This window comes from Elephas maximus, chromosome 21, assembly GCF_024166365.1.
Source record: "Elephas maximus indicus isolate mEleMax1 chromosome 21, mEleMax1 primary haplotype, whole genome shotgun sequence".
NCBI lineage: Eukaryota > Metazoa > Chordata > Mammalia > Proboscidea > Elephantidae > Elephas > Elephas maximus.
The window spans coordinates 31,411,264-31,425,132 of NC_064839.1; the positions used below are offsets into that span (position 1 = coordinate 31,411,264).

The 13,869-nt window shown below is 42.1% G+C and overlaps 1 protein-coding gene across 3 annotated transcripts in view; it reads right to left on the minus strand.

Moving 5' to 3' along the window:
* Positions 1-895: 895 nt before the first annotated feature.
* CDH11 (cadherin 11) overlaps positions 896-13,869 on the minus strand; it is a 195,578-nt gene continuing 182,604 nt past the window's right edge. For 2 of the 3 annotated variants that reach the window (XM_049865040.1, XM_049865041.1), the window contains exons 12-13: positions 5,528-5,779; positions 897-2,226 (exon numbers count right to left, since the gene is read on the minus strand). In XM_049865040.1, coding sequence (XP_049720997.1) covers positions 1,730-2,226; positions 5,528-5,779 — 749 coding nt within the window. In that variant the 3' untranslated portion in view covers positions 897-1,729. Of the gene's footprint in view, positions 2,227-5,527; positions 5,780-13,869 lie in introns of all 3 variants that reach the window. The other variant, XM_049865042.1, reaches the window with a different exon arrangement.

Below are 13,869 nucleotides of genomic sequence, written 5' to 3' on the forward strand. Positions count from 1 at the left end.
GCAGCAGGGCTTTGTGTGGTCTTTCCCCGAGTATTGCTACGTTTTGACCTTTGGCCCAAAGGAGCAGGTGAAATATCCATCAGGAAGCCCCAATCCCCAGGAAGCTAGGTGGGATTGCATAAGGCTTTACAAAAGGCGAACTCACAGATCAAGTGGTATTGACCCTCAGCCCCCAACATGGTCCCTGCCCTTATTCTGAGTTAATGGCCCAAAGTTTATTTTAAAACAAAGGTGATGAAATGAAGCTTTTTTTGTCTTATTAAAACTTCAAGTCACATTAATTCAAGAGGAGTTAAAATTACAGGAGGAAAGCTAAACAAGCAGTTTCAAGGGTCTGAGCCATTATGACAGTCTGGCAAGATCAATACAAGGAAAAATGGAATCGCCTGGGAGGGCTGGCAGCTACATGGGGCAAGTTCATATTCTCGAATCTGCACTCCTCCCACCCCCAAATGCTCAGTGCAGGGTATGACATTTATACCGTGAGCACGAGAGTCCTGATAGTCTCATTCTGCCATGGATTCGTCTCTAATAACCACAGCATCACTGATATACAAGATAAATGCATATTATAGAACATATATTGCAAAAGTAGAGACTGACCTAGATCTTAACATCCTTCTTTTTTAGAAGATGTGTGTGGAAAGGAGCCGGGAGCCTAACACCTAAAATGTACAAAAAAGCTTTACACAATGTTACAGAATCTTGTCTGAAAAAGCATTTGTAAAACATACTTGATTTTAAATAAACAATAAAAGCAACGGACAGGCTACAAACAGATCATAAATAGGGTTATTCAAAGATCACAATTATCTTAAATTAGAAATACAAATGGGGCATTAGAAAGACTAAAGAATTGTTCTTCAACATTAAGAATCAAACCAGGATTAAAAAAGAATCTTTTTCTTTTATTTCAAAGGTCGCTTCTTATATTGAAGCTCATATTAAAGCAACAGTACAATGTTCATAAAATATAAGTGTGATGCCGTAACGTTTCTTACATGTCAGAATACTGATATTTGTATGTATACTAAAATAAGAACTTTAAAATTGTACAAATAGATACATTAAAAATGACATAGAAATAGGGCGCCTCTCACTGAAACAAGACAGTTATATCTGGCACGTATTAGTTTAAGATGAAAGTAGAAGCAAAAAGATTTACAAGAATCAGCAGTAACAAGATTGATGCTCAAGAGACATAATTATACATTGTATTGTACATACATTGTATGGGTTTAAGCTGGCTGAATAGTATATATTTCAAGTTTAAAAATGCACTACATATAGTGTCCATAGTTTAAGGCGAAATTACAGCTCAGAACTGTTGTCCTTTCTAATTTTGTGGAAGCTTCTTTGACAAATTAAGAAAAAAAAAAAAGAGGAAGAAGAAGAAAGACTTTGATATTCATAACACAGAAATGATTTCCCTTCATTGTAAGTTCACCATCAGATTTCTCCTTCACTTAAATATTTTGTATGCCAAGTGGTTTTTTTTCTCCTAGCGAAGTTGATAAACAACTTCAATATTTGCCTTTTTCGTAAGAAAAGGTACTTCACAGTATTTACCACTTTGATGTCCTTGCAGTTTTATTAAACGTATCCTCTGTAAAACATTGCTTGTTTTAAATGAGCCTTTCCTTGATTTAAAAAAATACCTGTTTACATATCTTCTAGATTCTTCAGAATGCCAGACACAGTTCTTAAGGCCAAATTTGTATCATTATTGTTAAGAATCATCATCAAAAGTGTCTTTGGAACCATACAAGTCTGCTAGTTTCTTAAAACGAGGTCCCCAGTTCTGTAGATAGTCATAGTCCAAGTCTGAGTCTGTGGTGGCAGACTCTAAAGAGCTCAAGGACCCAGCCACCGATCCCCTTCCTTCGTAACCATAGATTTGGATGGAGTCATAAGGAGGGGCCGTTGGATCATTATCCGCCTCCTGTATTCTCGTGTTGATGAAGTCATCCACGTCCACACTGTTGGGGGCTGGCCGGAGCCCAGGTCTGGGCATGTACTGATACTCAGGTTTTATGTCTTTGCGAGGAATAAATCCATTGATACCATCGGGATTCTGGAGGGTGGCAATGTCAAAAGCCTCTGTGTCTTCCTCGCCACCCCCTTCATCATCGTAGGTAATGATGTTCTCACGGACATCTTCTTCCTCAAAGACGATAAGTGGTTCTTTCTTCTGCCTTCTCAGGGTCACAAACAACACAACGATGACTAGAGGGAAAGAAAAAGAAAGTAAGCGTGGGTTAAGCCCAGTATCCCTGGGTTCTTTTACCAAAGAACTGCTTAACGTGAATCCTGGTGTACACATGCCTCAGAATTGGAACCAGTGTATAAAATGAGATATTTACTTAGAATGTCCAAAGATGTGTACAACTGTCCTCCATCTGCCTCTTCCTACAAAACGCTGCTGTCAAAACATCCCGTCCCACGAAGAGGCAGCTTAGAGACATTCTGAATTTTTTACAAATGAATCCAGACACGATTTGGAAATCATTTCAAGGTCCAACCTCCCTAAGAATTAGGAAGGTTTTGATATGTTGGTCTTCAGACTTTTAAAAGTGACTTATAGAATTTCCTTTTTGCAAAGGAAGGCAGCTGCCTCTTCACATTTTACGAATGAGGACATTGAGAGACCCGAGCCTCACTTTCTATAGGAGGTGATGCCTAGCCTTCTCCCACAGGCCTGAAGGGCCAGCAATGGCCCTTGTTGCTGTTGTTAGATGCCGTTGAGTCGTTCTCCGACTCATAGCAACCCTCTGTATAATAGACCAAAATGTTGCCCAGTTCTGTGCCATTCTCACAATAGTAGGTATGTTTGAGTCCATTGTTGCTGCCACTATGTCAGTCCATCTCATTGAGGGTCTTCCTCTTCTTCACTCACCCTCTACTTTACCAAACATGTTGTCCTTCTCTAAGGATTCGATGACCCTATTCCACCTTAATAAGAAGTCTTACCCAGTACATGACTGGACTCTCTTTGGACCACAGCATAGATGAGGGGAAGTTTGTAAAGACTCCTAGGAGACAAATCCCCCATTTATTTGAACATAGGAAAATAGCATCAGCTGAAACCCCAGATGAAGCAATGCCATCTCCTCCCTGGGAGAGGGGATTCCATTAAGCTTGGGCAATCTGGCAGGAGTGAGAAGAGTCATTTATAAGGAAAGTTCAGGCTCTGCTTAATTCTTTATTGATTCCTTCCCCTCCCCATCAGGGACTTCTACAATGTTATCCATTAGAAGCCTCTCCCACACACTCAGCTAGATGGAAGAAAATGGTTGTAGCTGGATTTAGCAAGTAGAGTGAGAGCCCCAGTGGGTTCCCCAGTGGGAACCATCACTCCGGGATGCAGGGATGAGGGCTGGCTTTCCCTAGGTTGCATGTGGTTCCTGGTGCTCACCAAGCAGGGTCCTCCTTTGGACCCTGTCCCTGGCATCACCTCTGTCTGGTCCATTTCTTTCCTAATTCTTTGCTTGGCTGACACCTTCTCGTCTTTTGTCATGGAAGCTTTCCCTGGTGTCCCATCCTGACCCCTGACAGTACTATAAGCATTTGCTCCAGGCACCCATTGGCCCTTGTCTTACTATCATCACAACACTTATCACATAATCTAAGACCTCTTCAAAGTTTTAAAAAGCAAAGATGTCACTTGGATGACTAAGGTGCGCCTGATGCAAGCCATGGTCTTTCCAACCACCTCATACGTGTGTGAAGGATGGACAATGAACAAAGAAGACAGAAGAAGAAGCAATGCATTCAAACCGTGGTGTTGGAAAGAACAGTAAACATGCCATGGACTGCCAGAAGAGTGAACAAATCAGTCTTAGGAGAAATACAACCAGAATGCTCCTTAGAAGCAAGGATGGTGAGACTTTGACTCACTTGCTTTGAACATATCATCAGGAAAGTCCAATCCCTAAAAAATGACATTGTGTTTGGTAAAGTAGAGGTTCAGCAAAAATGAGGGAAACCCTCAATAAGACTGACTGACACAACAGTAATAATAATGGACTCAAACACACCAATGATCAAAAAGATGGCACAGGACCAGGCAAGGTTTTGTTCTGTTGTACATGAGTCACCAAGAGACAGAGCTGGCTTGATGGCAATTAGCAACAGCAACACTATATTATTAATTTCTCTGGGCTCTTTCTTATTCTATTCCCTCTACTTGGAATATTCATCCATCCCAGCTCCCTTCTCTAGCTAGAAAACTCTTTCAGCATCCAACACCTATGTTACCTCCTCTAGGAAGATGTCTCTTACCTTCCTAGGCAATGTCAGGCTCTTTCCACTCTGTGCCCCACCACATGTAGTCCATGTCCCCATCACAGCATTCACCGTGCTCCTCTCCAGTCCATCTGTCCTACAGCTTTTCCTTGATAGACTGTGAGCTTACTGAGCACAGAGATCATGTAGAATTCTCTTTATCCCTCATAGCCTTAGGGTCTAATGTCCAGACAGCACTCAATAAAAATGTGTTGAACCGAACTTATTGACTTTTCCCTATGGAATCAGATTACATTAATTCATTCAATAAAGAACTAAACATTGTGGGAACAGCATGGGTTTGCTGTCAGAGATACTTGGGTTTGAATCCTGGCTTTGTCACTGACTAGCTCTGTGACACTAGGACAAATGATCAATGTTCCTGAGGTCCAGCAATGGTAGGTTCATTAGCATCAGAGCTTTGCTGCTATTACAGGTAGAAGCACAGATGGGATGAAAGCACAGAAGATGGGCATCTAGCCCAGCTGGAAAGTGCAGGAAAAGCTTCTGGGGTCCCCATGAGCTCAGGCATCCACACAGATATCACACAGGATGAGGAGGGGAGGGGTCAGGGCTCTCTTTTGCTCAGGCTGAACTTCTAGATGCTCAAATCCTTCACATGCTCTCTATTGCCTCATGCTTATTTCTGCCCGTAACCCTTCTCCTTCCTCTTTCGGAGCAAACCCTTGCTCAGACACCAGCTCTCCATTACCTAAATTCTTCTGCTGCAAAACTGCCTCTGATGTTTGCCCAACGTCCAGCAGATGGCCTCAGCTATTCAGTCCAGTGATATTCAATAATTTGCTCATTATAACCCCCTGACCCCGCTCTGTCATAACTGCTTGTTAAATCGCCTTCCAGACCCATAAACCCATTGCTGTCAAGTCAATGCCAACTCACAGTGACCTTACAGGACAGAGTAGAACTGCCCCAAAGGGTTTCTAAGGCTGTAATCTTCACAGAAGTAGACCTCCACAGGTTTCCGTGGAGGACCAGCTGGTGGGTTAGAACCACCCACCTTTGGATTAGCAGCTGAGCGCTTAACCACTGGGCCACCAGGACTTCTTCTCCCTGCCCCACTAACCAGAAGATGCATGAAAGCAAGCACTACCTCTTTGTCTCAAACTGTAGCCATACTAAACGGCATGGTCCCTGGTAACCAGCCTGTACTAGAGAAATGTCTGTGGTCCAAGGAGGGGGTCTAGTTTAAGCCCCTTCTGCAGTGAGCAGAGAGATGCCTTACCCAGGAGGATGACGATGCAGGCGAGGATGGCGATCAGCGCCCCGGTGCTCAGCCCGGCGTTGAGGATGTAGGCCTCGGCGTTGCAGGAGAGCAACCCCCCGTGCACGTCGCAGCCGCAGACCTTGATGGTGAGCGTGTTGGTGCTGCTCATGGGTGGGATGCCACCATCGCTGATCACGATGGGCAGGAGGTACAAATCCTGCTTCTGCCGACTGAACCCTCCGCGCCGGGCGTACACCCCCGCCGTGTTATCTGTTGGGAGACAAGACAGTGGGCGTTCTTGTGTCGAGACCTTTGGGAATCACAGCCTTAGCGTTTCTGCATTCCGTTGGGCAGAGCTGAGGGCGCGCTTCTCTTCGCAACGGTTATCAACCCAAATCTTTCCCACTTGTTCTTTAATCTAAGGATCCAGAGAAGCCGCACTCACTTGGCAGGGTAAGATCACAGACTAATCTCTCTCCATTTTAGAACAAAACTCAGAAATTGGTCCCTTTCTATTTGGCTTGGCGCCTTTATTGGCAAGCTAACTATGCCATTTTCTGCCAGGGCGTTGCCCCTTAATCAAATCCTACAAGAAAGTATGGACTTCAACCATATAATCTATGCTGCTATAGACTATAATTAAATATATAAGTGGATGTGAGGAATTAAAAAAAAAAAAAGTTTCTTCCTAAAACATTGACTCCTTCTTTGTTTAGGAAACAGTGAGCTTCTGTTTATGATGATGGAAAATTTGGCAAAAATTACTGATGAGGGTTGCACAATATGATTAACGTAACTGAGATCACTAAGCTGTACAGTGAAAAATACTGGATGGCAAATGTGTATGTCTATATATTTACAACCATAAAAAAAATAAGATGCTTTTTCACGTCAGCACTTCCCCTACAGCACTATAAGTCTTTGGTCAGTTTTTTGTTTTGTTCGTTTTTTAAGGGATTCAAAGTCAACACTCAAACCTTGCCCAAACTATGGATCCACTCATGAGTCGCAAAGGAAAATATCTTATTTAAAGAAGGACTATTTTATAAGCTTAAAAATCGATTTATGTTTTCTTTGAAACTCAAAACCATTAGCCACCAGTTAACCACATCAGCCCTTCTGCTTAAAATGATTCCAAGTGTTTCTGCTGCCTACATGACACAGCCTCACCCCTACAAAGTAGCCCACCAGACATCTCCCTCATCTAGACCTTGCCTTGGGTGCAGTGGTGGTTCAGGGGTAGTATTCTCACCTTCCACGCAGGAGAGCTGAGTCCAATTTCCAGCCAACGCACCCCAAGCTCGGCCACCACCTGTCGGTCAGTGGAGGCTTGTGTGTTGCTATGATGCTGAGTGAGTTTCAGCAGAGCTTTGCCAGCCTAAGATGGACTAGGAAGAAAGGCCTGGCAACCTACTTCTGAAAACCAGCAAATGAAAACCCTAGGATCACAGCAGTCCAGTTTTTAACTGATCACAGGGATAGTGCTAGACCAGGCAGCATTTTGTTCTACTTGCATGGGGTCCTGTTGTGCATGGGATCCCATTGTGCATGGGGTTGCCATGAGTCAGAGGCCAACCTGAGTGTAGCTAACAGCAACAGACTTTGCCTTGCCCTCAAGGGTCACATCCTGCCCTTCCCACAGGTACCAATCCAGCCTGACATGAAGAGCTCACTTCTGCTCCCCAAGCACTCCATACTCTTCCATGTGCCTTATATCCCCTGCTCTCTTGCCCAAAATAGCTCTTCCTCTTGTCATGACAGGTGAGCTTCTCAAGCCTCACAATTGAACTCAAAAGTCATTTCTTCTGTGTGGCCTTCCTGGATCTCTCCCTTCATCTTCTTTGTGACTGTGACACTGTACTTTCCTATACAAACCTTTATTCCACTAGTCTGTCATTATTTGTTGACATAACCACCCTGACCTCTACCAGGCTGTGAGCTTCTTGAGAACAGGGAGTTTTATCTGATTCATTTCCTTCTCTCCAGTTCCTGACACACAGCAGGCACTCAATAAATATTTATTGAACAATGGCATAACTATATTCTGGGAAAGGTTTAACCAAAATTCCAGATGTTAGTTTTCATGCACAGCAGTGTTCTCAATCTTTTGTAACCTATCTCCCCACAATGCCTCCTCATCATGTTCTCTGCATAACTCCACCCGCCAAGATATTTTTCCTGGCTCTTTGTTTCTGGGGAAAACACTGGGTATGATAAAGCAGTAGACATTTTGAGTAGGTTCCATTGTGTGTGTGTGTGTGTGCGTGTGTGCATGTACACACAAACATACACACAGTGATCCCCTGGTATGGTCTGTGTCCAGTTGTGGGATAAAAATCAGCAATTTACAGCAGCTTCAATGTTTTTTTTTTCAATGTACTGGCCAACATGATGACCCAATAGCTAGTAGGCTTTCAACAGGTAGACAGTACCATGAATTAGTGCCTGTGGTAGGAAAAAAAATCTTAGAATTTCCAAATAAAAGTTGATATTTTTTAGATTAAAGCAAAGGTAGTATTTTCTCTGTGAGACCCAAAATAGATATAGAAAAGGCAGATTGAGTTTTGTGTAGGGGTGAGCAGACATTTTAGGAACTTCAGATGGTAACGTGGCATTTGGTGGGCTGGCCCCATAGCCATTGATTCTCTGCAACACCTTGATCAAAACAAGGCAGAACAGCTAGCCCTTGTTTCTGTATTTTCTGATTTTTGCATGCTTGACATTTATTGCTCTTAATGGAGATAATTACATATACTATGAAAAATAGTTTAAAAAATAAACAAACCAATCAAATGAAGTGTTGCCTGAAAATTCAGTTCCTTAACTATTCTCCCCTTTCTAGGTTATCCCATTGCTCCATACTTAGCAATTAGCAAAAAATAAGCAAAAAAATAAAATAAAAATAAAAATTTACAGACCTATAATACATTATTTCAAAATAAGTTATTTTTTTCTTCTTATAAATTGTTGAGTTCAAAAATTTTTTTCACAAATAAAAAGTAACGTGTACCACCATCTTAAAGATCCAAAATGTCACCAATGCCATCGTGAAGACAAATGAACATTAAACATGTAAGAAGAAAAGCAAATTCATCAAATTGCTTGGTCAAATACACCTCTCTTTAATATGGATGGCATCCCCAATAGGTCATTTACTTACTCAGAGTTTGTTTATCTATTGGGTCCTACTCTATTACCCACAGTGGTATGGTGGGAAAGGAGGTAAATTACTGAGTGTTTTGTTTACTTTAAGTTGTGGATGCCATCATTTAAAATCTATTCTTCAATGTGCTATCCACATTTAAGATGGTACCTCCAGAGCAAGCTGGCTGACTTACATGTGAAGGTAACTGAAAACCAAAGAGTAATGGAAAACACAGATCACAGCACACCACCAGTATGTGAATTTAAGATGTTTCAGATTCCAAACAGCTGAGTCCTCTCAGACACACTGAAACCGTTACATAAAAGCATATCAGAGTACCCAGCTGACTGAGCCATTTGCAATCCAGCAGAAATCTCAAGACTTTTATTTTTTAATCACTTCTAGCAAAACATGTTTTACATATGGATTTTAAGACCAGTTTAAAAGGTAGGAAATGATGAACTGAGGGTCTATTCTTGGGGAGATACAAATTGTATGCTTTGGAATGAGTCATTTGGCCTGTTAGGAGATTCACTTGTTCATCTGTAAAATAAAGGCATAGATAAATTGCTGTCAAGCCTGCTTCTCAGCGTTGTTTTTGGAGCCACATAACATAATGAAAGCAAATAATTGTCCTCTGTACTGTCCCTCCAGAGAGCTCATGGTGTCCTTCTACAGAAAACTAAGCACCTGCATTAAGATCCTCCAGGGCTGGTGAACTAGTGAACTCCTTGAGAATGAGGAATGTGTGTAACCAGCCTGGCTGGGCACTCAAGTGGTCTTTGTTGCTTGAGTAAATAAATGAAAGAAGGTGTTTCTCTTCCAGACCCAAGTCGCCTCAGCACCCGTGGGAGTGGGAGGTTTCTTCTGGAAAGGGCATTTCAGAGATTCGGTATCTAGGCCTGTGATGGTCTTTCTTGAGTTCCATCCTGATTATCGATCTTTCACTAATAAATAGAGGCACTATGGGCAGGAACTTCATGAAAAACAAAATTCAACAAACGGAAAAAGAAACAAACTAACAATAACAGCCTCCCCCGCTTTGTTGTTGTTGTGTGCCATGGAGTCCATTCCTAAGCATAGCAACCCTATAGGACAGGTAGAACTGCCCCCACAGGGTTTTCTAGGCTGTAATCTTTACCAGAACAGATCGCCAGGTCTTTCTCCCACGGAGCTGCTGGGTGAGTCTGAACTGCTAACTTTTAGGTTAGCAGCCCAGTGCTTAACCATTATGCCACCAAGGCTCCTTTCCCCTCTTTAGCAGAAATCAAATTTGTATCCCAAATATGACTAAAGACTCTCTTTGATTCCCATTTTAACCAGACTGGCCTTCCCCTCCCATCCTTGAGCTGGATGCCTCACTCTGGGCATCCACATGACCGAGGCTTCTGGGTGATCCCAGGAAAAGACAGATTTGACAAGGACACACTTCCAGGGAAGTGTCAGATTTGGTGGAAAATAAGAAATATTCCATGGATTTAAAAATTTCCATCAATAGATTTCTCAGATCCTTCTCCAAAGAGCTAACTTTCTAGTCTTTGGTGTCAATCCAACCTGCACTTTAATCCTGAGTCTTCTACATATTAACTACCTGCCTGTGGACATATTTAGTAAATGTCTTGAGTTTCTATAGTCTCAACTATGAAACTAATGACTTCTAGGGTTAAATTTGATTCCATTCATGAAGGTACTTAGCACAGAGCCAGCCTGTTGGAGATGCTCAGTAAATATTAATTCTTTTCTGGAAGCTCCCTCTTTGAGGAGGAGACTAATGAAGAAGAGAAGCTTATTGGCAAAGAGAGAAAAGTGAATTCTTGGAAATGTCATCACAATTCGAACAAAATTGCCTACGCTGAAGGCTTATCGTTCAGAGGTAGAAAAATAATTCATTCTCCTCAGTCCTGGGCAACATACACAAAAGAATGTTTTTCAAGCACCCTGGTTTTTCATCCTGATACCAGATAGTCTCATCACCAGCCACAAACATGAAACTAGTTCCGTTTTTTCCCCACTTAGGCAAAAACTTGCCAATGAGGTCATTAATAATAGTGTACGTCATGCAAAAATTGTAGTGTGTCTATTAGTGGGAAAAATAAATTCAGGATTTGAATTTTTATGTTTATACCATGCATTCCTAATCACCTGCTGTTTTTACCTGCACACCTTCCCACTGTACTAACAAAACGTAAAGGTTCCCGATGGTCTTCTCCATGGCACCAGTTTTGGAATGCAAGAATGTAGGTTACGACGATGATGAAGCCCAATGGAAGGATACATCAAACCAGCACCAAAAGGGAACATTCTGATGGGAGACATCCCTCTGTAGGCTGCACTGTGTGCCAACCTTGCATAAAACCCACCCCCGCGCCCCCCCCAAAAAAAGAAAGTTGGGGCAAAAAGCAACATGGTAGCATAAGCCATCACCTATATACGTTGAAAACAGGAAGCACTGCAGTAAAGAGTTAGTGCATTCAGCTCTCAGCATAGAGGCAGGAAAGAAGATTGACCCAGGGTGAGGAAATCAGTCACCCTAAGAATCTCTGGGTGGCCCAAATGATTACGCTTTGGACTAGTAACCGAAAGGTTCGTGGTTCAAATACACCCAGAAGTGTCTTGGAAGTAAGACCTGGTGATCTGCTTCCAAAAGGTCACAACTTTGAAAATCCTAGAGTGTGAGGTTCTACTCTACACCCGTGGGGTCTCCATGAGTTGGAATTAACTCCATGGCAATTAACAACAACAAAGCACTTCCCAACAGCCCTTAAGATGCCCTTGCTTGTCTAAAGATTCCCTATCGCTTCACTTGATCAGAGACACGTTAGCCTGGAAGGATGAGCCATGCATACATCTGTTTTGGGCCCCTCTCTTGAGACTGTTGAAGATCTAGAGAATGTAGGCAAGCCAGCCACTCTGTGAATGCCCTCAGGGTCAGAGTCTGTAGTCCTGGCAGGTAAGATAGTCTCTAATTGTTCAATAAACACATGCCAACTCTAAGGAAATGACGCACAACCATGAAAGTGATAGCTTCCTGCTTCCAGGGAGATATTTTCTTCACTTCTGACCCAAATCTACCTACTCTACCCTTTCTGATCAAACCTCAGAGACAGTGTAGACCTAGCTACTTCTTCACAAGCTCCTACACATTTGAAGACTATCATCCAGTCACTAGCAGAATAATCATTATTTGGTTACTTTCCCCTGGGCCTACTCCACTTTCTCTAGAAATGTGACAATAGCTTTATCAGGAGAAAAGAAAAAATATGTATGCACCTATGTGAAATATGTATATATGTATATAGTGTATCCTAAAAGTCTTAGTAGAAATTTAAGTTTCAATGATTTTGGAAGCATTGCTGTTGTGGGTTTCTGTGAGTCGATTTCAACTCATGGTGACGCTGTATGTGCAGAGTAAAACTGCACTCCAAAGGGTTTCCAAGGCTGCGGACTTGAGGAAGCCAATCATCAGGCCCTTCTCTTCCGAGGTGCCTCTAGGTGGGTTTGAACCACCAATCTTTCAGTCAGTAGTTGAGTGCGTGATCATTTGTGCCACTCAGGGACTGCCACTCTATCACAGTCCCTGGCAATTGTTTGAAAGTCTGTGTTCTCCACCAGATGGTAACCTTCCTGAGGGCGAGGCCTGTGTCTCAGTCATCTTGGCATATTTAATGGTGTTTTACGCATTGACAGAATAGTTGCCTGAATGGTATTCCTTTCAATACATCTCAGCATCCTCCTGGCGTTTCCACCACAGTCAGATTTTACTGATTCATCAGCTTGCAGTCCATTCTCCCATCTCCATCTTCTTCTACTCCTCACTTTTGAACCTGGCCCAACCAACACTGCCTGTATCTATATTGTGGATTTTCTTGCTGCTCAATGCTTCATCGTTTTTATGTCATTATTTATTTATAATCTACATTAAGTCAGAGTCAACTAAGCAATATTTATGGAGCAGCTAATATATGGAAGCCCTCTTCCTTGTTACCTTCACATACTTTATACCAGGCCATTTTTCAAACTGAGCTGAACGTACGATTACTCTTATTTCATAGGAAGGAAAGTGAGAAACAAAGAAGACTTGCTGAAGACCACACAGAAAATACAAACATGGCTAGGTTCAGGCTCCTCTAGGTTTCACCGTGTTTCTATTAGCACACAGCTGACTCTGGAGCCCTAGGATTATTGCATGTCGATGACTTTGCTTCCTTTTTACCAAATTTCTCCAATGTGGTTGGTTAATTAGACAGACCTTCTTTCCCATCATAAAAAAAAAATAGCCTCTAATTAAATCTGGGCAAATGCAGGTCCCAGATAAAGAGTGCCTCTTAGGAACCTAGGCATTTTCTGGCAGAAAAACCTATGAACGAGTACTTATTTAACACCTCCATGCCCACAGCATTTTTAGAAACACACACATCTCAAAAACAAACTAATGAGGCAAAAAATAATCTCTCCGTTTGCTGCAATGAGGTAAATTTGATAAAATGTTACTATCAAAATACTACTGAAAAAAAAAAAGCTTCAAACCAAGATTCTTATGGGTATAACGTCTCCCAGCTAAAACAAGGACCTGTACCCTATCGGGGGAGAAGGTGATCATGATCTTTAATAAAAGCCTCTGATTCTGAGTATAGTCAGAGATCTGCAAACATGGAGTAGATTAATGAATAATACAGTAGGAAAAATTGCCTTGTGTAGGTGTGAAATTCAAGCATATGTATATGAGACATGTATGTGTGCGGTGTTCACTGGCATTAATAAATGTTTTCATTGCTATATTTTATTACATCCCTTAGAATCATCTTTATTTGAGGATAATATTCTCCTTGGTGATGCAGTACAAAGCGAGAAAGAGTATTTCTTATTTTAAGAAATAAAGACATTTAAAGAAGAGCACACAGGAATTAGGAGCCCGGGTGGTGCAATGGTGAAGCACTTGGCTGCTAACCCAGAGATTGGTGGCTCAAACCCACGCAGGGACTCCTCGGGAGAAAGACCTGATGATCTGCTCCCGTGAAGATTACAGCCTAGAAAAGATTACACCATGGGGCAGTTCCGCTCTGTCACATGGGGTTCCTATGAGTTGAAATCTACTTGACAGCACCTAACAACGGCCACCACCTAGGAGTGAAGTTGGAGATAAACATTTGAGATTTTTAAGACAGTTAAGAAAGTCCAGGAGTTAGTGAAGCCAGTGACCAGAGAGAACCTTAAA